The sequence below is a fragment of the Epinephelus moara genome, chromosome 2 (genome assembly GCF_006386435.1).
Source record: "Epinephelus moara isolate mb chromosome 2, YSFRI_EMoa_1.0, whole genome shotgun sequence".
NCBI classification, from domain to species: domain Eukaryota; kingdom Metazoa; phylum Chordata; class Actinopteri; order Perciformes; family Serranidae; genus Epinephelus; species Epinephelus moara.
Genome location: NC_065507.1, coordinates 24,760,518 through 24,785,002, shown reverse-complemented (window position 1 = coordinate 24,785,002; position 24,485 = coordinate 24,760,518). Strand labels below are relative to the sequence as shown.

General features: G+C 39.7%; 3 protein-coding genes across 3 annotated transcripts; 1 reads left to right on the top strand and 2 right to left on the bottom strand.

Moving 5' to 3' along the window:
• Positions 1 to 2,895: 2,895 nt before the first annotated feature.
• On the top strand, positions 2,896 to 9,155 carry LOC126401624 (extracellular calcium-sensing receptor). The gene is made up of 13 exons (XM_050062965.1): positions 2,896 to 3,122; positions 3,348 to 3,523; positions 3,746 to 3,876; positions 4,122 to 4,274; positions 4,360 to 4,560; positions 4,733 to 5,020; positions 5,153 to 5,347; positions 5,472 to 5,599; positions 5,772 to 5,868; positions 6,065 to 6,188; positions 7,930 to 8,402; positions 8,506 to 8,586; positions 8,793 to 9,155. The coding sequence occupies exons 1-13, from the start codon at positions 2,896 to 2,898 to the stop codon at positions 9,153 to 9,155; spliced, it is 2,637 nt and encodes an 878-aa protein (XP_049918922.1).
• A 2,632-nt stretch (positions 9,156 to 11,787) lies between these two features.
• LOC126407840 (extracellular calcium-sensing receptor-like) lies at positions 11,788 to 16,581 on the bottom strand. Its single transcript, XM_050073088.1, has 8 exons — positions 16,442 to 16,581; positions 15,439 to 15,727; positions 15,256 to 15,342; positions 14,839 to 15,030; positions 13,835 to 14,368; positions 13,520 to 13,744; positions 12,809 to 12,932; positions 11,788 to 12,689 (listed from the first exon to the last, which is right to left on the bottom strand). The coding sequence occupies exons 1-8, from the start codon at positions 16,489 to 16,491 to the stop codon at positions 11,788 to 11,790; spliced, it is 2,403 nt and encodes an 800-aa protein (XP_049929045.1). The 5' UTR covers positions 16,492 to 16,581.
• Positions 16,582 to 18,693: 2,112 nt separating this feature from the next.
• Positions 18,694 to 23,527, bottom strand: LOC126407854 (extracellular calcium-sensing receptor-like). The gene is made up of 8 exons (XM_050073113.1): positions 23,400 to 23,527; positions 22,547 to 22,835; positions 22,361 to 22,447; positions 21,922 to 22,113; positions 20,976 to 21,509; positions 20,661 to 20,885; positions 19,715 to 19,838; positions 18,694 to 19,595 (listed from the first exon to the last, which is right to left on the bottom strand). The coding sequence occupies exons 1-8, from the start codon at positions 23,447 to 23,449 to the stop codon at positions 18,694 to 18,696; spliced, it is 2,403 nt and encodes an 800-aa protein (XP_049929070.1). The 5' UTR covers positions 23,450 to 23,527.
• Positions 23,528 to 24,485: the final 958 nt, after the last annotated feature.

The window sequence follows — 24,485 nt, the reverse complement described above, 5'->3', positions numbered from 1 at the left end:
GTGCAAAAAGACAACATCAAGTGGGGGACAGTCATGCAGTGTAAAAAAAAATGTTAATGAATATTGCTGTGTAAAGTGTCCATAGTGTCCACACTATGGGTTGAAACTCATGAGACCTCTGTTGCAGTTTGTTTTAAATTTCCAAACAACAGTACGTGGGAAAAAATCAAGGAGTGTTTCTTGCCGACCAGTTGTCCATCAGATAAATAGATATTGACAAATCATGTTGAAACACCAGAAAGCCATACAGATTTAACAGCAGATAATTCATCTAAAAAAAAAAAGTTTTCAGTAGACAGAATAAGAGTGAGGTTAAAGTATTGTAGTGCATTGCAAACAAGCCATTTACGGCATAAAGTGATCTTTAATGCAGCTTTAGGATCTGTATCTGCTGCAGTTATTGGGGTTTTTGACATGGAGCATTTTTTAATCAGTTCTAAATAGGCCAGCTGGCTTCTTATTTAGGTAACCTATACCTTATCCAGAAACCCTTTTTAAACCTTTGGTTTTTACCAACCATGATTCTGATTTGATTTCATTGTTTTTTTTTGTTGTTTTTTTGTGAAATGTGTCTTGCATCCTAAGACATACACTGTTTAATATAAATACAAAACACAGCAGCTGACAACAAAACAATACATAAACAACATCAGACATTACGAATAAGTGAATACAATGCAATTAATTTAATTGCTACCTTTTACATTCAGTGTTTAGTTAACACAGCTACACTGATGCCTTCTGTTTGATGGCAAAAGCTAATATTCTTCAAATAAAATATTAGAGGCCTCTGATGTAATTTTACCAGCCAGAGACAACACTCTGTTACTAACAGAGAAACTTTGAGGGGTGTGATTGTGAGGAACAGTCTTATCTGAACTGAAGTGGTGTCTTGTTATTGGAGTTGCTCATATTGAATTGTTCACAACAAACACCATGTTCAAGCATAAGATCGTTCATGTGTGTACCTGGTACCAGAATACCTTATGCCAAAGGTTGATGATCATACATATATATATATATATATATATATAGAGAGAGAGAGAGAGAGAGAGAGATACATATACTGTATATACATATTTTCTATTTTTTAATCTTTATTTTTCTTTTTTTTTTTAACTTTATTTTATATTATCATATCTTATCTTATCTTATCTTATCTTAAGAACACACCCACAGCAGTGAGCACCAAAGTGCTGGCAAGCCAGGTAGGCAATCCGGTCAGAAAAACTGAAAAGTACATTAGTGATGGCTGTTTAGCTTGTGCTTATACATTCTCGGAACCCATCGGCTGTATTCGGCATCTGACTTCTGGCAGACGGCGATACAGCCTCTGGGGACAGACCCCCGATTTTTTGGCATTCCGGTTTGATTTGGGCGGAGGAGCCGAATTTCTGTTTCCGACTTCCGTTTATATATAAGTAAATATGCTGAACCATTGCGATGGATTCAGAGTTTGCAGTGACACCAATTATGTTCCGTCTCGTTAGTTCACCGCACGGACCGTTTAACTTGGCAACAACTGCAGCCGGCTCAAACGTGATTGGTCAATATCACGCGGACTACAAACAGCCTACAACCGGAAACCAGGGCTCTTCCGCTCTTCTTCCGGACGCAAGATCTCCGGGGTTTGCCTACAGATTCTACATTCACTGAATGTAGAGTCTGTAAATAGAGACTAGTGCTTTTATGACTTTGGCGTTTAACAGAGATGTTTGTTCATATATTTATTAGACTGAAAGAGCTAAGAAAGCTTGTGGGATATAGCAGACTTGCTGCTGACACAGAGTGGGCACTAGAAACAACAATGATATTGTGCAAGGGTGATAAGTGATATATATTGCAAATTCATGTTGTATCATAATGTTAAAACCTGCGGTGAGAATAAAAAAGGATAAATAGATTTACAAGTACAATTCATAAGGAGAGATTAGAAACATAAAAATCAATAAAAACAGTTAAAATCTCCATCATAGTAAAATGTTAGAGAGTATCAATTTTAAATAGTTTGCTTTATTTTTATGATAGCCTGTTATCCACACAGTGGTCTCGATGTGTTACTCAAAGATCGATTGCTTCTGGCTCCACCCACTACCTAGGGAAAATAGCGGTAATTCCTCAATCCAGTAAATAACTTGTTGAGGAAGCACCATACGTATCACTCTCATGATTATTTCATCTCTTTTCCAGTGGTGTAACACACTCTAATTTCAGTAGTAACATAGTTTTTATATAGTAGAGGAGGTAAGGATGGCTCCTAGACACAGAAGCAGTGAAAAACAGTTTAACAGTTTAGAAAGACGTCAAAGATTTTGCTTTACCAAGACTTTGACGAGCCCATTTCAGCTAGACCGTAATTCCTGCTTTGTACCACTAAAAAACCAAAACAAACAAACAAACAAAAAAAAACTGGTTTTCATACAAAAACCAACAAATCAAACCCTTCTCAGCCATTTGCTTTATTTGTTTATTTAATGTCTGGGATGATAGAGTTGTCATTGTTTAAAAATGTAATATAATATAATTATATATCAATAACATGGTCAAGACTCTAAGATCCATACTTAATGTGAGCCATGTATTGTCCTCTATCCTGTGCCATTATGTTTCATTGTGATTGGTTGATCCGGCAATGACTCATATGACCCATGGTATTAGGCAAGCATCATAGTTTTTATATATTCTGCTTCATTTGCCTTTCAGAGAATATGTTGGAGAATCATCATCTCTAGCACACATGCAGTCTTTATGGGGTCTGTTTGGACACTGCATTATACCCATATTGGGGCTTCTCTCTGGCTGCTTCTTTGGACCATATTCAGCCTTCTTTTTCCAGTTTTCTCTGTGACTGAAAGTGTGAAGGAAAGGGATGAGCTAAATCTAGATAAAGGTGTTATGAAAGAAGAGGAGACTATGAGAGAGAGACTGAGTGGTTTGAGGATAGAAGGGGTGAGTGTTGTTGGTTCTAGCTTACCTCAGTGCATAAAACTGGCAGACAGTAAGCCTCTGGCCCTGCAGCTGGGAGGAGATGTTGTGATTGGAGGGCTTTTCCCTCTGCATTATGTAGCGCCTACACCACAGCACAGCTACCGCAGCAAACCTCAGCTCATACCTTGCAGCGGGTAAGTATGAGGATACTGTTTTTAATCTGACATAGTCCTACATTAAAAAAAGTCTTGCATGTTTTACACAAAAAAGTTACTGAAAGCATTTCCCCTTGCTGTGATTAAATGTCAGTGTTGCTCCGACACTGTTCACATGCTCTGACTTATATTATGCTGTGATACTGTTTAATGTCTCATAATGAATTACATAGACTGAATTCAACTTAATTTAATTACCTGCAGCTTTGACCACAGAGCCTTCCGCTGGATGATGACCATGGTGTTTGCAGTGGAGGAAATTAATCACAATTCAAGCCTGTTACCAGGTGTTAAATTAGGTTACCAGGTCAGGGACAGCTGTGACCATGTCCACACCAGCCTGCAAGCTCTTTTGTCTTTCCTCAGTCACTCCAAAAATAGTATGAGTGAGCTGAAACAAATGGAAGAGACTCAAAAAAGATTAGATATGCCAACAGACAGGGGTATTATATCGAAGGGGGTGAAGACAAAGCGGAAAAAAAGAAAGAAAAGGATGCTGAGCACAGTGAAAAACACAGACATTGAAACTAGTAGAGCAAAACCTTACTGTTTTGACAAAAATGGACATTACATAAAGGAAAATGTAACAGAGGAGCGAACAGATAGGAGTACAAAATCTCAAACTTTGCCCAGATGTCTGGTTGATTCTCCTGTGCCTGCTGTGATCGGCCTTGCATCCTCTTCCCCTACAAGAGCCATAGCTCAAACTCTTGGCCCTTTCAACCTCCCACTGGTAAGAAAGGAAAAAAAGGCAGAACATGTACAGTATTTTATTTTCACATCGGCTCTTTGTTTTTGTAGTTGTTGTTAATTATTTTATTTTATTTTATTTTATTTTATTTTATTTTATTTTATTTTATTTTATTTTATTTTATTTTATTTTATCTTGTTTTGTTTTGTTTTATTTTATCATAAAACAATGTTTTGTTTTTGGCTTATGTCTTATCTCTATAAAAAATTAATGTCATCTTCCTATAGGTGAGTTATTTTGCCACCTGTACCTGTCTTACTGACAAGCATATGTACCCATCATTCTTGCGAACTGTGCCAAGTGATTTATTTCAAGTTAGAGGACTTGTTCAGCTGGTTACCTTCTTGGGCTGGTACTGGGTGGCCACAATAGGGACAATGGTGAGATAAGGACTTTTTATAACCCCACCATTAGTCAGCTAAGCAAACCCATATGATTTACAAAACATTTCTCTATATATTTCAGGATGACTACAGTCACTATGGCATCCAAGCATTTTCAGATCAGTTTAGACAACAAGGTGGGTGTCTGGCATTCCATCTGACCATCCCAAAATCCCCCACAGTGGCCAAGATACATGAAATGGCAGACAGACTTCAGAGTTCAACCACAAAGGTAGTGGTGGTCTTTGCCACTGAGGGACAGCTGCTGGATCTGCTCTTAGAGGTAAGCGCTCTATATCTCAGTTAATGTATACGCATAAGCATTAAATATGATAATGCAGTATTTAAAGTTACATTATGAGAATAGGTAATATAAATGTAACACTGGTGTTTAATGCTCATCTCTTTGCTTTCTTTTCATTATCAGTACCCTTTCAATATGCCTTATTTTCCAGCTGGCTCAAAGAAATGTTACAGGGATCCAGTGGGTAGCTAGTGAAGCCTGGGTGACCGCTAGCCTGCTGACCTCACCCCGCTTCCACCCTCTCCTAGAGGGCACGCTGGGCTTCTCCTTCCCAGGGGTCAGGATCCCCGGCTTGAAAGAATTCCTCCTGAATGTCCATCCTTCTCCTAAACCTGGGATGGAATTTGTCAACATGTTCTGGGAAGAGCTGTTTGGTTGCAGGCTAGAGTTTAGAGGAGACAGGTCCAAAGAAAATGAAGCAGATACTATGGATAATGTTGTGGAATTGGAGGCTTTTGGTTACAAACCAGACTCTCAAAACAATTCTGGGTCCTTGGTCAGGGCTATTGAAGGAAAAAACAGCACATTCAAAGGATCAACCATTGAAAACTATAAAGGTGCAGCTGAAAAGCCTGTGTGCACTGGTTCAGAGGATCTGAGGTACACTGACAGTAGTTATACAGATGTATCTCAGGTCAGAATATCCTATAATGTGTATAAAGCTGTATACGCCATTGCTCATGCTCTACACACGTTACTGAATTGTGATTCTGCAGGACATAAAAAAGGAATGTGTGAGACACATAAGTCATTTACGTCAAGGCAGGTGAGTTAAACCACTAAAACAACAACAAAAAAATATTTATGTCATGATTTTAATTTGTCCTGTTTTTGTATCATTCCTTTGGCTTTTTATTCTCTGTTTTTTTTCTCTCCCTCATTTAATACAGTTGCTGCATCATCTAAAAACTGTGAATTTTACAAACCAGTTTGAGGAGAAGGTATATTTTGACTCCAATGGAGAGCCAGTCCCTCTCTATGACATCATTAACTGGCAGAAGGACAAGGGTGAAATTAGGTGGAATATTATATTTCAATGCACAGGAATACACCTTTCTCTTTACAAAATCCTAACTGAGAAGCGTTATGTTTAATGTGGCTTTTTAAGCATTCAGCTGAGTTATGATGGAAAAAAAAGTGTCACACATAAGGTTTGGACTGATTTTAAAAGAATTTCATGCCATATTTAGATTCATCAAAGTGGGAAGCTATGACGGTTCCGCAGCATTGAGACAACAGTTGCAGATAGAGCAGAGCACCATTGTGTGGACAAAAGGACAGTCACAGGTAGGTCATATGTCAAGTAAAATGATTTCATATTTGTCTTTAAAATGATTTAGTTCTCTTTACATAATAGAACATTTTAAGTGTTACCTGATGTTCTAAAGCTATTGTCAAACAAATATGAATATTTGTTCCACCAAGCATCTAGTCTAAAGTATAGCAAATTCTGGAAGGTAATTAAACGCCTTTATTTGTTCAGGTGCCTGTTTCTCAGTGTAGTGTTCCATGCTCCCCTGGTAGCAGGCAGGCCAGACGTCCAGGAGAGCCCCACTGCTGCTTTGATTGTTTGCCCTGCGCTGATGGAGAAATCAGCAACCACACTGGTAGCCCATGCATCTTTTGAGTATTTGTATTTTCTAACTTCTCTCAGAACCAAAGGTCTCAATATTGTAACCCTATTTCTATTAGCACAGAGGGAGCCCTCCACTGGACTCTATGGGTAATATTACTCTAATCACAGCCACATATTTACACACAGAGAAAAGACAATCAGAACGAGCCCATCCAAACATGTGCGGACCCCTCATTAGCCAGTGGCGTAGGAGCAACACAACTTTTAGGTAGGGGGCTCCGTCTGTGCTAATAGAACTAGGGTTACAATATCATAACCTTTTTTTTATTTCACACAGGCTCCACTTTCTACTGGACACTATGGGAGCACATTAAATGAAAGCTCTGTCATGACATAACATAGACCCAGCCACACTGATCCTGACTGGCTAAAGGTAAATTGCCGTAGCCCACCTACTTCTTCAAGGCTGCCGCAGCGAAGAAGTAGGGGTCCCCAGCCAACCCAGGTTTTAAGCAACTGAACTGGGTTGAGCTTTGGCCTAACCTTGCAGGGGTTTAAAGAAAAACAATAGACACCCCGCACACCACACTTCCCAGATCATCAAGGAACACAGAAACATGTTGATGTATCATGCCCAGAGAGGAGTCAGGTGCAACACCCAATCCTTTCACCCATCCTGTATTGTTCCAGCAAGCAACAGACCCTGAAAAGTTGCTTGACATGTCCAAGAGATTTGATCATATGAAGGGGTAGGATAGCGTAGACTGCAACGCCGCAGTACATAGATCCTCAACACTCATTCTGCTTAAGAAGGCCGCCGACACTGCCACACCACATGTGAAGTGTGCGAGGAACACAGTGAGAGGGTCCCTGCCTGCCTGTAGGTTTCAGAGATGCACTCACATAGCCATCTCGCAAAGCATTTGTTGAGTAGGACCTTACTGCTACAAAAACCGCTGTTCAGTTCATCTGATGGGGGCTATGCGTTCAACTTAACAAGCCGACACATGAACTAGGCAGAGCAGATGCAATTTTGCCTCCCTGTCCCCCTCATAGAGTGGAGGACAAAACGCATCTGACTGTATCACTCTCAACCTAGACAAAGTCCTTATGTCCTTGGGAACAAGAGAGGGATTTGGTCTGAGAGACGCCCCACTGCAGTCACCATTAAGCAGTGAGCAACTGAGGAGCATCGATAGTTGACACACTGTCTTAGCTGAGGTCAACATGGGCAGCAAAGCTGTCTTAAATGACAACACCTTCAGAGAGGAGTGCTCCAGAGACTCAACAGGATCCTTCATCAGGGCCTTGATCACCAATGGCAGGTCCCATTGCAAGGAGGAGGCACCAGCATTGGAAACCCAACCACTTTGCCTTGTAACAGGCAGTGGTGGACCCCACTCTCACTGCCTGGATGGTCTGCATAACCTGCATAGACAATCCAGCCTCCTCAGCCTGTCTCCCTCAGGAGCTGCACCTGGAGAGGTTGATCCAGAGTGGGCAACATGCCTATTGAACCCATCTCCTCAGACAGAGCCCACCAGAACTAGTGGATGGTCCAGGGCTGGGCCACCACCATTTGAGAGGAGTATTACTCATGAGTCAAGTAGAGAGCAGAGCCTGTGTGAGACAGAAAAAGGGCAGCCAAAACCAAAAATACGTTGCACAACTGCAGAGTCAACAAGACATGTTATGTGAATCCAAAATATTATGTAGACTTTTAATTGTGTGCATTTATGCAGTGTGAATCTACTGTATCTGTGTCTCCAAAGGTTCCACAGAGTGCACAAAATGTCCTGAATACCACTGGTCAGACAAAGACAAGGTGAAATGTGTGGCCGGGATTGAAGAGTTCCTGTCTTTCCATGATACAATGGGCTACATCCTGGTTACACTCACACTGCTGGGTGTCGTCCTGACAGCCATTATCACTGCTGTCTTTCATCGTTTCCGTTCCACGCCCATTGTAAAGGCCAACAACTCAGAAATAAGTTTTTTGCTTCTCCTGTCACTCAAGCTCTGCTTCTTGTGTTCCCTGGTGTTCATTGGTCAGCCGTCTGTGTGGACATGTAGGCTTCGCCAAGCAGCATTTGGGATCAGCTTTGCCCTTTGTCTGTCCTGCCTCCTCGTTAAGACCATTGTGGTTCTCTTAGCCTTCCGGTCAAATGTACCTGGTTCCAGGGCTCTAAAGCTGTTTGGTCCCTCTCAACAGAGGATGCTAATTCTCTGTACTACAGCTCCTCAGGTGGGAAGGCTATAGAATCAATATTATTGTTTACTTCCACTACTGACTATTTTACATTCTGTGTGTTTTTAAAGAATTGATTATATTTCAATCTTGCCCTTAGGTTTGTCTTTGTGCTGGTTGGATTTTAGGCGCACCTCCCTTCCCATTCAGGAACCCCAACTACCAAGCCTCAACTGGAAAAGTAAGAACTAGTGTCTCATAGTATATTTTAGATAGTACCATTGGGAGTCGCCAAAGTCAAAAATGCAAAATCCTTGACACAAGGTCTTTAATGTTTGTCAGAGAGATCAGAAATAAAGCAAACATTATTACATAAAATTAGATATTTTAACAAATTGCACTTCATGTATTACATGATCTGTATTATGTATTGTTGGACAAATTTAGATTGTTGTGGAGTGTAAGGAGCCATGGCCGCCTGGATTTTATCTGGTCCTTGGCTACATTGGTCTAATGGCCTTTGTCTGCCTCCTCCTGGCATTCCTGGGACGCAAGCTACCTGATAGGTTCAATGAGGCGAAGCTCATCACCTTCAGCATGCTGATCTTCTGGGCTGTGTGGATTTCTTTCATTCCAGCTTATGTCAGCTCTCCTGGAAAGTTTACTGTGGCTGTTGAAGTGTTTGCTATATTAGCCTCCAGTTTTGGACTGTTACTTTGTATTTTTGTGCCCAAATGTTACATAATTTTATTCCAGCCCCAGAGAAATGTTAAAAAAGGCATGACTGGAAAATATCACACACAAATTTAACAATTATGTTGTATGTGGTTGTTTTGGGTGGCCATCAAGCAAACAGAAGCATGTGCTTTTTAATTCAACATTTGATAGTCAAATGAAAAAAAGTTTGAATATTTGAATGTGAAAAAAATAAAATAAAATTCCACATGAAACATGTATCCATGTTGTGATTTTAACAGCGTTTTTTAACTAGGGACCTTATTTCAGTGAATTAGTATGACTGGAGAGTGTGGATACTTTTTTTGTTGCTGTACAATGTCTTCCAGACAATAACCTTAATCTGGGGAGAGTTATTTTTATTAGACTTAGTATGTCTGCAGTAAGAAATGTTACTTACTTGATCTGTTTAGCATGTACGCCTTTTTTTGTCTGGGACCTACTGCACTTTAACTCTGGCAGCTTAGTATTTGAAACAGTGTCACACGGTACTGGAGAAGGGCCTTTCAGAACTTCACAAGGACACAGTTACTCCTTTAATGAAAACTGGATGCCTCGGATTGATGTCACCAAAACACTTATGAATATACATACACACTTTTTCTTTAACACCTTCAGCCTGTTTTTCAATCATCATCATGTGAATGTAATACAGATTGTATGCAAAAAAACATTTTTTTCCTTCCAGTTTAGTGGAGTTTTTGCCATTGTTGAAGAGATTAAAATGCATGTCTCATGAGGTGTTTTGATGATGTCTGACACCCAAGTAAAAGATGGCATCACTGGAATTCTGAAGTCAAGGACATGGGAGAACCTCTTGGTGACTAGAATAGTGGATTATGTGTACAAAGCCATGTTTCCAATAATATTTGATCACATGTTGGACGCTGGTTTCAGTCACTCACTCCTACAATAAGCAATTTATGTTTAGTCAGGTATGTTCTATGTAGAATCTTATATCAAATCTGTTGGATTATATAGCATTGTCGGACATATTCAATATGTTTAATCACATTTGGTTGCCACAATCAATCATAAGAGTTAAGGTTAAGGCCGCTTGCCATTTATTGGTTAGTATAGTAATGTGTTTGTGTTACACAGGGGGGATAGGAGAGTGGTGTATTATTGCTAAAAGACTTTTGCAAGCAGTGGGTTTGATATGGTTAGGACTGGCAGGGCTCAAAATGGCTTTCAAAGACTGAGTTTGACTGAAGATAAGTATTGGAAGGTAAGTATTGGGCTGGTTGAATTGTTCTTGCAGCAGGTCAAAGGTCACAAAGAAACCCTCCCTACAAAGATGTGTTAGATGAGTGACTCCATGTTTCTTTCCATACTGAGAAGAGTGGTTTGTTGCTTATTGTAAATATGGGTTTGTGTCAAAAGGGTGGTAAATGTGAGGGAAGGGTGAGAATTCTTTAAGGTTATCCACCATGCTAGGACATTAGTGCTGATTGTGGATACATAGATTTTTCATTTTGCTTCAGCTCACAGTGTGAGTGACTAGGTGCTGGGCAGTTCTGCACTAACCATAATGTGGTTTGTTGTCCAGTGTCTACTGTAATGAAGGTTATGATACTGTAAATCTGGTTCTATTTGTGCAGGCTGAGTCGTTGACTTCACTATAATACCCTCATCCAATCATGAGCATGTATTTACCCACTGACTGCGTAAATATAGACAGCCACAGACGTGCCTATTTGAATAAGTGCGGACCCCACGGTATGAATGTCAATATACAACGGTGTTGCTCCTCTGCAGCGAGCAGTGTAGGAGTGACAGGGCCCCTAGGTAGAGGACTCTGCCTGTGCTAATGGAACAAGGGATACAAAATTGTGACCTTTGTTTGTTTGCAAATGTAATATAGTTGTCAAAATTGAACATGTTTGGTTTTCCAGGGTGTGACAGTGGTATGATCTTATTGGCCTTTTGTGCAGTATTTTTATTGCATGACTTGCCATACTTGAGGTATTTTAAGTGGACAAAGTTTGTCTGTTTCACATCCTGTCCCTTACTGCTACTCAAAAACTGCTCAGATTGATCGGCGGACCCCTCGGCTGACAGCTGGGGATGTCCTGAGGCTTTCATAGCAAGGGTTTCCCTCAACCTATAACAGCTCTTGATTGGGAAGCACCACCTATATTTTAACTGAAGGTATTTGAAGTGTACAAGTGTACACTCCAAGGAATTTAACTTTGACAACTTTAGATGAGGGGGGGGGGGGCTGCTGAGTATCTAGAGAGGGTGAAAGGTACAGAGGGTTGCATGTCTTGATAAAAATGGTTAATAGGAGACAAACATTTTTTCTACATATTCTGGGGTGCCGAAGCTGAAATGCGCTAATCTGCACTTATTTTTGAGTCATCATTTCACACTTTGTATTTTGTACACTCCACAGGAAGATGTCCATTTGTAATTACAGATAAATAGGGGCCTTAATTTCCCTCTCAACAAGAGTCTGACCATGTTACAATACACACAGAATTCTTATTTCTTCATAATATGCATTAAAGTGATATGCTCTGTGTATTTATATGTATTTATTGTACACTGTTCAACAGTTGCAGTGCTGCAATATCATTTGCATACAACCATTATGACCCGTGTCAATTGAAATGTGAAATAAATCATAATTTGTCAAACTATTTTTACATAATATTAAACATTGAATAGAAATCTCAAATGTTTTCAAAGAATAATTTATGACAAATTACTTCTTTTCTTTTCCCATTAGATGCTGTTTTGTATTCTTCTCTGGCTTCAGTAAAATAATGTAACACTTTGGAGCAAACAGGCAAAACAACAAGCCAAAGCTGGAAGCTAGAATGGCAAATGACTCCACTGCATCTGCATAATTCCCAGGGGAACTGATATAAGCAGGGATGAATGCTAGCCACACGGCACAGAAGATCAGCATGCTAAAAGTGATAAACTTGGCCTCATTGAAGTTTCCGGGCAACTTACGTGCCAAAAAAGCCAGTACAAAGCACAGACAAGCCTGTAGACCTATATATCCCAGAACGCACCAGAACGCCAGGCTGGAGCCCACGCTACACTCCAGTATGATCTTTGAGCGTTTGTATTGTGTATTTCGGGATGGGAAAGGGGGAGCATCAATGAGCCAGGCAGTACAGATAACCACTTGAACCAGAGTGCAGCTGAAGATAATGGCCCTCTGTTGCTGAGGCCCCAGCCACTTCATGATGTTGTCCCCTGGCCTGGTGGCAGTGAAAGCAGCCAACACCACCAGAGTCTTCCCCAGGATGCAGGAAATGCAGAGTGAAAATGTGATGCTAAATGCAGTGTGACGCAGCATGCACGACCAAGTTGTTGGCTCACCAATGAACACCAGGGAACACAGGAAACACAGAGTCAGAGCAAACAGGATAAAGTAACTAAGTTCAGAGTTATTCACACGTACAATGGCAGTGTTTCTGTGATAGAAAAATACTGCAAAGACAACTACAGTGAGGCAGGCACCCACCACAGTGATGACTGTCAGGGCTATACCCAAGGAATCATAGTCCAGGAACTCCACCTTCTTGGGGATGCAGGCTGTTCTCTTGTTGTTTGACCAGAAGTCCTCGGGGCAAAATATGCACTCTATTGAATCTAAAGGAAAAACCATTTGAAAAAATGTAGCTCAAATATTCAGCACACAAATATTGCCTGATGGTACTAGAATATATTAGATTTGAATTGTGCCTTTTGTTGCTTGTCTTTAAGCTCACTTGTCTGATTGCTAATTTTGCCACTGTCACATGGTACACAATCAAAGCAGCAAACAGGCTCCCCACGACGGACAGCCTTCCGAAACCCTGGAAGACAGCTGGCACTGCACATAGACACTGGTACCTAGGGAAGACATAACATCTTTCAACTCTGCAGTGTGAAAGTAGTGTTAGGGGGAGAAAATGTAATTGCTAAAGCCATTTTTCAAGCAAAATGCTATTTAAGAATGTGTATTTATGTTCAGTATTTTCTCATTAGATGTATGATATCCATATAAAGTGCATTTCATATAATACGATGGAAACAATTGACTATTGCTGTAGAATATTTACTTGTTATACAAATAAGTCAACAGTTACTTTCAGGAATTAACATGGTTGGAGAAAAATACTCAAAGAGAGAAATAACATGTTTTATTCTCATAATTACCAATGTTTTATTTATTGATTTATTATTATTATTATCATTATCATTTTGATTTTATTTTAACAGAATTCCACCATAAGGAAGACAACAGGAAGTGTTAAATCACCGAACATGTCATAATGTATGGCAGGTTTTGCATTTTGACTGTATGTCAACTGTATGAATGCAAAGTAACTCACATCAGATCCAGCTTGTCCTGCCCACCTGACTTACCTCCACCTCAACCTACAGACCTTCAACAGTTGGCATCTGATGTAGGTAAAAACACAGTGTGAGCAGCTTGCCTCACTCTGATGCCCTGCCCACATGATCCGGTTCTCCTGGATCACTAGCTCTTGCCCGGCAGGCTTGGTTCCATCAAACAACCCCACGCTGACAAATTCAATGTTCCCGCCTGTGCCTCTCTGCCAGTTGAGAATATCATAATAGGGTATGGTGTCACCCTTCAGATCAAAGTTCACCTCCTCCCCAGCAATGTTAAATGTCACTTCCTGGAGGTAGTGCTGGAGCTTGAAAATCGATAGATCATATGAAGTACTCATAAAAAAGAATCAAACAATGTTTACAGTGCAATAACAGTAAAAAGAAATAAAATATACCTGCCAGGGGTGTATGTTGTTGTTTTGAGCACATGAGTTGTTTTGGAAAGGGCCACTGCCTGGTTGACAGAGAAGGAGGTTGTGCAAGGAATGAGCAATTGCATATACAGCTTTATAGACATTATAAGCCACTCGAGGGCTGGATGTATTCATGTAGGCTGAATGCTGCTCCAACAGAGACTCCTGCCCTGAGCAGGGCGGCAACTGGGAGCCAGATGACAAAGAAGGGCTGCAACCATACAGGGCCTCCCACAGCTCCTTAACTAGGACATTATTGGGATACATCTGAGGGTTGACTGTCTGCAGATAGTCACTGAGTCTGGAGATATGACCTTTTCTGATGGCAAACCCAATGGTGCCCCCTAGGTAGGGGTAATACTCATTCCCTGTAAAGATAGATGCTGTGACCCAGGCCTCGCTAGCCACCCACTGGATTCCAGTGATGTTTTGTGTCATATAGTCCCTCAAGAATGGTGCCATCTCCCCCTCACCTGAGAATACCACCACCACTTTTGCTAAAGAGCCACGCATCACCTTTACAAGGGGCATGTGATGGAGGGGGTAAGAGTTCCACAAGAAAGAGAGAAGGCAAAAAAAGCAGGTTAAAATGATTTAATTATTTAATTAAAACTATAATGTGAATTAATTGCATGGTTTTCCTAAGTCACTAATTGTGGAATTGAACATTTCTAAATCTGGCAACAGCTAGTGGTATTAAAAAAAACAAAAAAAAACACTGTGGCAAACAGCAATGCCACCTCCCCCTCCACTCCAAGGATCCAACCTTGGAACACTAAGACAAATGGACTGAAAGCAAGACATAGACTATAGCAAATTTCACCATGATTGTATGATTTGTATGACATAATAATTCAACAATTCGCCACCATGGTACGCCAATTTAATGGTACTGATGTATAAGTAGCACCCACTGTAAAGGGGTCTCAAGGTGATTTAAACTCCCCTATGTAATACAATGTAGCTCAGCATGTCTTTTTATCTACCTGCATGATCTCCAGAGCCCTCTGGCGATTGTAGAGCAGAGGGATCATTTCTTGGTATGCTACACACACTGCGGTACCCTGTAATTCTTTTAATAATCCTTGCACAGCAAAGCGCCCATATTCATGGTCCCCGCGCACTAGCCCAACCCAAGTCCACTTGAAGCGTACAAGCAGCTGAGCAATGGCTTTCACCTGGGTTCAACAAAAATGAATGCCAGTTTAGTTGGTCTCAGTTGGTTTTTAAAAAGAGTTAACTGATAATTGTAATATTGTGTTTATTAACATTATTGTAATATTATGTATTCAGTTATTTAGTCAGACAACACATAAATATATTAAAACTTAAAGAAATGTCTTTTTACTGTGACAGCACTCTAAAATTATCAACCCTTTTTTTATTTGAGGCCAAACTCTCACTTGATAGTCATCATTAGGAATTACTCTGAAGAAGGTGGGATATTTTCTTCTGTCAGTGAGACATGCACATGAAGAAAAGTAGCTGATCTGTGTGAAAAGAAAAATCAAGAGTATAGTAAAACACATAATAGGGTAACATGCTAATGTTTTGGGGGAATTACAGGGGAAGATAGTCATCATTACCATTGGGATTCTGAATGGTCGCAAGATTCTTGACACCACAATAGACTCAGCAGAGCCAGATTCCCCAATTACAGCAAGAAGAGGAGAAGCACGTTTACACATAGGAGAGTCTTCCTCCCTCAGCCCGTTCAAGACAGCCAAAGCAGCTCTCTGGGCAGTCAGTGGATATGCACATGAATCAAAGATTTTGTACCCAAGGGTGTAATTGGGCAGTAGCTCTGCACTCTGGTTTATCTCCTCTATCGCCAGCCTCATAGTCTGAGCCCAGCGGAAAGCCTTAGGATCAAAGCTGTAGCCCAGCAGACACAGATGCACATCAGTCAGTAAGAACTGAAGAAGCTTCTTGCATGAAAAGCAAAATGCCTTCAAGAAACCCAAGCGAGTCCAATTGCCTACAATATAGCACTTAGAATTTTCTAATATGTTACCGAGATGTGTCCTTGGTAATGCTTTATTTTACAGGTGATTTCCAAGATGTTAATTGAAAAATTCATGTAATTTGGAACAAATTTAAGCCAACAATAGATACAGTGTCCAATTGGTACATTTCCAAGTTATCAATTCACATTAACTACTTGATTAATGTCAAGCAAATTCCAATGTTCCAAATACAAATAGTACCAAATTACATAGTTCTTTCCAGTAAACTTATTAGGAAATTATTTGCAAAGTACTATGTAATCACACACCCATAAAATAAAGCATTACCATGACTGTTAATTGAGTGCATCTCTCTTTCTCTTTATTTTCTGGAACCTAAATCTGTATTCAAACTCAAAGAGCAAGTCAGTTTAAGCCATAACTGTTTATATTAATGTTTCCTAACATGTCAAGCTAAATTATCACTGTGTAGCATACTACAATCATAGTCATATGCTGCATAATCTCTTCATTAAAACAAGAGTTGTGCAAACAAATGTGTTTGTACAACAATCAAACACCTTTTTATTGTACACAGTTGGTTAAACACATCCACTATGATTTCTACATCTCTCAAACTCACCCATTGCATTTTACCGGTGGTGGTCTGTAGGTGCAGTTTAGGTCTGGCATCTCCTGGTTATAGTGAAAGGTGAAGATACCCCCAATGATAAAGTCACCCTTGGCCACAAATCCTGGCTGAAAGCTGTTCTGAAGTGTGCACACTTTGGATGGAGATAGTGGTGGAGAGGTGAAGCTGGATATTGGCTGATACATTGTAGTGAAGACACACAGAGAGTAAAGCAAGGTAAACAACACACGTAGAGTCATATTGTCAAATTTCTCCAAAGAGGGGGAAGAGAGCCGAGAGCAAGAAATTAACCAGTTATATACAGTATGTGACCCTCTCATTCTTGCATTTTATTAACAACAGAGTGCCGTTGGATCAGCAGCCCCACCTGATTTTTTTTCCAGTGTGAGTTAAATGCAGACTGAATGATGAAAATTTAAAAAAAAAAAAAAAGGGGAACACAACAAAAAGAAAAAAAAACCTGTCCACTCAATTTCCACTTCATTGGGCATACCTGATTAAAACAAATACAGTATGTTTAATCCAAATGCAAATAGTTTGTGCAAATAAATTGCACGTCACTTTATAAATTTGAGCCCATCCACCTCAATAAGCCTATCCACACTGAATCCAAAACTTTATCTTTTTTTTGTAATGCGGTCTTTATTTTTTCACTTTTTACCCCTATTTTTGCAAATTCAGATGCTGATGAAAACAAGTCAACCAATAAAATGATGACTTTTACTCATGTGATCAATAGTATTCACCTGACGTCAATATCATAAATCTCTTTATACTGTCACGCAACAATATGGATATTGATCTTGCAAAATAGTGTTACTTTTGACAAATAAAATGAAGGTTATAAAGACAACAGTTGTAATCTCCTTTTTAAGATTGGAGGGGAGTATTTTTGTTCCATACCCTCTGTGAACCAGGAATGTACCCTGAGACTTTTCAAGAGAGAGAAATTTTAAGAGACTTAACAGCTAAACTGACCATTTTAGAGTAGTTTGAAATAAAAATCTTAGATCAGGGGTTTTCAAAGTTTTGATGACCGAATGCCATTTTAGGGAGTCAACATATGACTAAGGGCCACACAGGAAAAGTGCACACCAACATATCATACAACCGTGCCTTAGACATCCTAGAAAAATGCACACTCCACGTTTTGCATGATATCCTATAAATTTGTGCACAACAAATGATGTTGAATGTGTAACATAAAATTACGTTAAAAAAAACATAAAGTTATGTCGGTTAGGTTTAAGCTATGTTACTTTGGTTAGGTCTAGGAAAAGAAACATGAATACTCAAAGTTCACACGGTTCCAAACACTGATCTACTGGGGAAATGCCTCGGGAAAAAAGCCTGTGTTTTCTGACCCATTCACCACCCCAGCCTGCCTCCTAAGAGAGGCTGCCTCCTTCTTGACTCCTGTTGGCACATAGGTCACTTGATTGTTGCCTTTCAAATGGGGCCTTTAGACTTCTAATAAGAACCCCAAAATGACCCCCAAAGTGAGAGAGGTTGCCAAGATAAAGTTATTTGATGTGGACAATGCCCATTTCAATTTTGCTTGAATTCAAAAACTGGGGGGGCTGCTGATCGGGATCGTGAGCATTTAGAGAGGGCGAAAGGTACAGAGGGTTGCATGGCTTGATGAGAATGATTGATAGGAGGCCAGATTTTTTTCTACATATTCTGGGGTGCTGAAGCTAAAATATGTTAAGGTGCACTTATTTTGAGTCATAATTTCACGTCATGTATTTTGTACATTCCACATGTAGATGTATTTGTAATTACAAATAAATAGGGCTTAAAAGTAACAGAAAATCCCATTATGAATTATTTAAAATTGACAGCATCATATTTCACCAAAAAAGCTTTAAGGGCACATATGGTATTTTATTTATTCATTTATTCATGGAAATCTTTGTTTCTTTACAAACAATTAAGTAATAACTGAAAATCATCATACAATTTTGCCTTTAATTCCTTTAAGACAAGAGCCTATGTTACAACACACACAAATCATTATTTCTTCAAAATATACATTGAAGTGCTATGCGCTGTGTATTTATACGTATTTATTTAATTGTACGTTTTTCAACAATTGCAGTGCTGCAGTATCATTTGCATGCAACCATTACAACCCATGTCAACACAAACCCGAAATGAATCATAATTTGTCAAACAAATTATACATAATATTCAACATTGAATAGAAATCTCAAATATATTCAAAAATTAATTCACGGCAGTTACTTCTTTTCTTTTCCCATTAGATGCTGTTTTGTATTCTTCTCTGGCTTCAGTAAAATAATGTAACACTTTGGAGCAAACAGGCAAAACAACAAGCCAAAACTGGAAGCTAGAATGGCAAATGACTCCACTGCATCCGCATAATTCCCAGGGGAACTGATATAAGCAGGGATGAATGCTAGCCACACGGCACAGAAGATCAGCATGCTAAAAGTGATAAACTTGGCCTCATTGAAGTTTCCGGGCAACTTACGCGCCAAAAAAGCCAGTACAAAGCACAGACAAGCCTGTAGACCTATATATCCCAGAACGCACCAGAACGCCAGGCTGGAGCCCACGCTACACTCCAGTATGATCTTTGAGCGTTTGTATTGTGTATTTCGGGATGGGAAAGGGGGAGCATCAATGAGCCAGGCAGTACAGATAACCACTTGAACCAGAGTGCAGCTGAAGATAATGGCCCTCTGTTGCTGAGGCCCCAGCCACTTCATGATGTTGTCCCCTGGCCTGGTGGCAGTGAAAGCAGCCAACACCACCAGAGTCTTCCCCAGGATGCAGGAAATGCAGAGTGAAAATGTGATGCTAAATGCAGTGTGACGCAGCATGCACGACCAAGTTGTTGGCTCACCAATGAACACCAGGGAACACAGGAAACACAGAGTCAGAGCAAACAGGATAAAGTAACTAAGTTCAGAGTTATTCACACGTACAATGGCAGTGTTTCTGTGATAGAAAAATACTGCAAAGACAACTACAGTGAGGCAGGCACCCACCACAGTGATGACTGTCAGGGCTATACCCAAGGAATCATAGTCCAGGAACTCCACCTTCTTGGGGATGCAGGCTGTTCTCTTGTTGTTTGACCAGAAGTCCTCGGGGCAAAATATGCACTCTATTGAATCTAAAGAGAAAAGCATTTGACAAAATGTAGCTCAAATATTCAGTATACAAATACTGCCTGATGGTACTAGAATATATTAGATCTGATTTGTGTCTTTTGTTGCTTGGCTTCAAGCTCACTTGTCTGATTGCTAATTTTGCCACTGTCACATGGTACACAATCAAAGCAGCAAACCGGCTCCCCACGACGGACAGCCTTCCGAAACCCTGGAAGACAGCTGGCACTGCACATAGACACTGGTACCTAGGGATACATAATGTCTTTCAGCTCTGCAGTGTGAAAGTCGTATGCCAAAATTATAGGTCAATTCCTTGATTTAAAAAAATAAATAAATCAAAAACAATATTTGTTTGTTCTATCTATTAAAATGTGAGGATATGCTGCTTTTTTCCGTTGAACATCACTATAACTTGAATATCTTTGCATTCTGGAATGTTGGTTGGACAAACCAAGCAATTTCTAGACACTGTTTATGACTCTTGGGAATTGTGGTGAGAATTTTTGAATTTTCTAGCATTTTATAGATGACAGAAAACAGTGGAGGCTTGACTGTAATTTGCACACTGATGACTGGGTTATTCTGCATAAGCTATTTAAGAATGTGTAGTTCTGTTCAATATTTTTCTCATTAGTTCTATGATATCTATATAAATGTATCTCATGTCATACACTTGAAACAGTTGACTGTGTCTGTAGAATATTATCTTGTGATACAAATAAGTCAACAGTTAGTTTTAGGATTTACCTTGGTTGGAGAACTAAACTCAGAGATTTCTGCCTTTGTGCCTTTGTTTATGTTAAAAACACGTTTTTTTCTTGCTAAAGTTTTTTTTTAAGTTTTATTTTAGAAGAATTCCACCACAAGGAACGCAATAGGAAGTGTTATATCACCAAACGTTTCATACTGTATGGCAGGTTTTGCATCTTTACTGTGTACTGTATGAATGCAAAGTAACTCACATCAGATCCAGCTTGTCCTGCCCACCTGACTTACCTCCACCTCAACCTACAGAACTTCAACAGTTGGCATCTGATGTAGGTAAAAACACAGTGTGAGCAGCTTGCCTCACTCTGATGCCCTGCCCACATGATCCGGTTCTCCTGGATCACTAGCTCTTGCCCGGCAGGCTTGGTTCCATCAAACAACCCCACGCTGACAAATTCAATGTTCCCGCCTGTGCCTCTCTGCCAGTTGAGAATATCATAATAGGGTATGGTGTCACCCTTCAGATCAAAGTTCACCTCCTCCCCAGCAATGTTAAATGTCACTTCCTGGAGGTAGTGCTGGAGCTTGAAAATCGATAGATCATATGAAGTACTCATAAAAAAGAATCAAACAATGTTTACAGTGCAATAACAGTAAAAAGAAATAAAATATACCTGCCAGGGGTGTATGTTGTTGTTTTGAGCACATGAGTTGTTTTGGAAAGGGCCACTGCCTGGTTGACAGAGAAGGAGGTTGTGCAAGGAATGAGCAATTGCATATACAGCTTTATAGACATTATAAGCCACTCGAGGGCTGGATGTATTCATGTAGGCTGAATGCTGCTCCAACAGAGACTCCTGCCCTGAGCAGGGCGGCAACTGGGAGCCAGATGACAAAGAAGGGCTGCAACCATACAGGGCCTCCCACAGCTCCTTAACTAGGACATTATTGGGATACATCTGAGGGTTGACTGTCTGCAGATAGTCACTGAGTCTGGAGATATGACCTTTTCTGATGGCAAACCCAATGGTGCCCCCTAGGTAGGGGTAATACTCATTCCCTGTAAAGATAGATGCTGTGACCCAGGCCTCGCTAGCCACCCACTGGATTCCAGTGATGTTTTGTGTCATGTAGTCCCTCAAGAATGGTGTCATCTCCCCCTCGGCTGAGAATACCACCACCACTTTTGCCAAAGAGCCACGCATCACCTTTACAGAGAGGCATGTGATGGAGGATTAAAGAGTTCCACAAGAGAGGAAGCAAAAATAATGCCAGTTAAAACGAACACTGTGCTACACTCACATAATAAGAAATAATTGCATTTATTTTCTTATGTCTCATTTCTAAATCTGATGGCATCTAGTGGTATTAAAAAAAAATAGACACTTTTGCAAAGAGCTATACCACCTCCCCCTCCCCTCCTAGGATCCAACCTAGGAACACAAATGGGCTGAAAGCAAGACATAGACTATAGCAAATTACACCAAGATTGTATGATTTGTATGACATAATAACATAAAAAATTCCCCACCTAGGGACCTTACTGGCAATGATGTATAACCAGCATCCACTATAAATGGGACTCAAGTTGATAGTAGCTCAGCATGTCTTTTTATCTACCTGCATGATCTCCAGAGCCCGCTGGCGATTGTAGAGCAGAGGGATCATTTCTTGGTATGCTACACACACTGCAGTACCCTGTAATTCTCTTAATAAACCTTGAACAGCGAAGCGCCCATATTCATGGTCCCCGCGCACCAGCCCAACCCAAGTCCAGTTGAAGCGTACAAGCAGCTGAGCAATGGCTTTCACCTGGGTTCAACATAAATGAATGCCAGTTTAGTTGGTCTCAAAAAACAGACATCTTTTATGAATAAACTTAATTAACATAATTTTAATATTACATGTTTATTAGTATTATTAATGCAAATAATAAAACCATAATAAAAATATAATAGTAATATTATTGCAATATTTTGTGTTTAGTTATTTGGTCAGACAATACATCCACAGCACTCTAAAATTATCAAGCCCTTTTTTAATCCAACCAAACTCTCACTTGATAGTCATCATTAGGGATAACTCTGAAGAAGGTGGGATATTTTCTTCTGTCAGTGAGACATGCACATGAAGAAAAGTAGCTGATCTGTATAAATAGGAAAAAAATCAAGAGTATAGTAAAACACATAATAGGAAAACATGCTAAAGTTTTGGGGTAATTACAGGGGAAGATAGTTATCATTACCATTGGGATTCGGAATGGCTGCAAGATTCTTGACACCACAATAGACTGAGCAGAGCCAGATTCTCCAATTATAGCAAGGAGAGGAGAGGCACTGCTGCACATGGGAGAGTTGTCCTCACTCAGCCCATTCAACACAGCCAGAGCAGCTCTCTGTCCAGTCAGTGGATATGCACATGAATCAAAGATTTTGTACCCAAGGGTGAAATTGGGCAATAGTTCTGTACTTTGGTTTATCTCCTCTACCGCCAGCCTCATAGTCTGAGCCCAGCGGAAAGCCCTTGGATCAAAGCTGTAGCCCAGCAGACACATATGCACATCAGTCAGTTAAATCTAAAAAACCATGGACATGTTTGATTTTGAAGGGGTTTTTCTAAGATGTTTACTTGAAATACCAATGTAATATGGAACAAATGTAAGGGAAAAGTAGATACCGTGTTCAACTGGTACATATCCAAGTTATTAATTCCAAAGACAAATAGTACCAAATTACATAGTTCTTTCCAGGAAACTTATTCGGAAATTATTTGGAAACAATTATGGAATCACAGATCCATAAAAGAAAGCATTACCATGACCATTTATTATGTATATCTCTCTTTCTCTTTATTTTCTGGAACCTAAATCTATATTTAAACTCAAAGAGCAATTCAGTTTAAGCCATGACTATTTAAATTTATATTTTCTACCATATCAAGTTAAATTATCACTGTATACTACAATAGTCATATGCTGCATTATTTCTTCATTAAAACAAGTGTGCAAACAAATGTGTTTGTACAACAATCAAACACCTTTTTATTGTACACAGTTGGTTAAACACATCCACTATGATTTCTACATCTCTCAAACTCACCCATTGCACTTTACCGGTGGTGGTCTGTAGGTGCAGTTTAGGTCTGGCATCTCCTGGTTATAGTGAAGGGGGAAGATACCCCCAATGATAAAGTCACCCTTGGCCACAAATCCTGGCTGAAAGCTGTTCTGAAGTGTGCACACTTTGGCTGCAGATGGGGGTGGAGAGGTGAAGCTGGATACTGGATTATACATTGTAGTGAGGACGCAAATGGAGTCAAGCAAGGCAAACAACGCAAGTAGAGTCATATTGTCAAATTTCTCCAAAGAGGGGGAGAGAGCCGAGAGCAGGGAAGTAGCCAGTTATATACAGTATGTGACCTTGGCATTCATGCATCTTATTAATGACAGAGTGACGTTGGATCAGCAGCCCTGCCTGATTTTGTGACTTAATGCAAAAAAACACCCTACACTCACTTTTCAGTTTATTAGGTACATCTAATTAAAACTAATACAGTATGTTTACCCCGAATGAAAATGCAAATAGTTTGTGCAAATAAATTGCACGCCACTAAATCTGAGCCCTTTTGTCTCTGTGAGCTTATCCACACTGAAACCAAAACTTTCTTTTTTAAATTAACGATAACTTAACATGGTTGCCCTTAAACAAATATTTGTTTTTGCCAAGAGAGAACTAAGCTCTCACATAGAAAAAAAATAGACATTATTAAAACTGGAGTCTTAAGAATAACTTTAGTAAAGTTTACATGGAGTTAAAATGCATCCTCTGGGTGATCTTATACCATATCATACTTCACCATAAATCAACTCTACATTAGGGATTACCTGTCATTCCTCTTTTTAAGAAACAAAACTTTTCATTCATTCAATATTATAAATGCTATTAAAGAGTTGATAACACACAGTCCAGAGTAAAAATTCACTAATTTAATGGTACAATGTAAATGTTACACTGTTAGATTGTTAATGCTATAAACTATGTCACTGGATATCAAGTTGTTTTCATATTGTAAAATCATTTGTCTTAATCACTGTTTTACTGTAATGTTTTTATATATTAATAGTATTCGGTGTAGTATTAATTTTTGTTTGGCGCTCAGGTGAAGCTACAAATACAGGCCTCCAG

What these genes read in the sequence shown, in the direction of transcription:
- LOC126401624 (XM_050062965.1), top strand. Translation starts at nt 2,896, where the DNA reads ATGAAAGAAGAGGAGACTATGAGAGAGAGACTGAGTGGTTTGAGGATA. An exon ending in CAGCTCATACCTTGCAGCGG is followed by an intron (nt 3,123 to 3,347) that starts GTAAGTATGAGG and finishes AATTACCTGCAG; the next exon opens with CTTTGACCACAGAGCCTTCC. An exon ending in TGCTGGATCTGCTCTTAGAG is followed by an intron (nt 4,561 to 4,732) that starts GTAAGCGCTCTA and finishes CTTATTTTCCAG; the next exon opens with CTGGCTCAAAGAAATGTTAC.
- LOC126407840 (XM_050073088.1), bottom strand. Translation starts at nt 16,491, where the DNA reads ATGCCAGACCTAAACTGCACCTACAGACCACCACCGGTAAAATGCAAT. An exon ending in GGGCTCTGGAGATCATGCAG is followed by an intron (nt 14,369 to 14,838) that starts GTAGATAAAAAG and finishes CCCCTTGTAAAG; the next exon opens with GTGATGCGTGGCTCTTTAGC. An exon ending in CAAAATTAGCAATCAGACAA is followed by an intron (nt 12,690 to 12,808) that starts GTGAGCTTAAAG and finishes TTTTTCCTTTAG; the next exon opens with ATTCAATAGAGTGCATATTT.
- LOC126407854 (XM_050073113.1), bottom strand. Translation starts at nt 23,449, where the DNA reads ATGCCAGACCTAAACTGCACCTACAGACCACCACCGGTAAAGTGCAAT. An exon ending in TCCCTAATGATGACTATCAA is followed by an intron (nt 22,114 to 22,360) that starts GTGAGAGTTTGG and finishes TGTTGAACCCAG; the next exon opens with GTGAAAGCCATTGCTCAGCT. An exon ending in ACAACATACACCCCTGGCAG is followed by an intron (nt 20,886 to 20,975) that starts GTATATTTTATT and finishes TCGATTTTCAAG; the next exon opens with CTCCAGCACTACCTCCAGGA.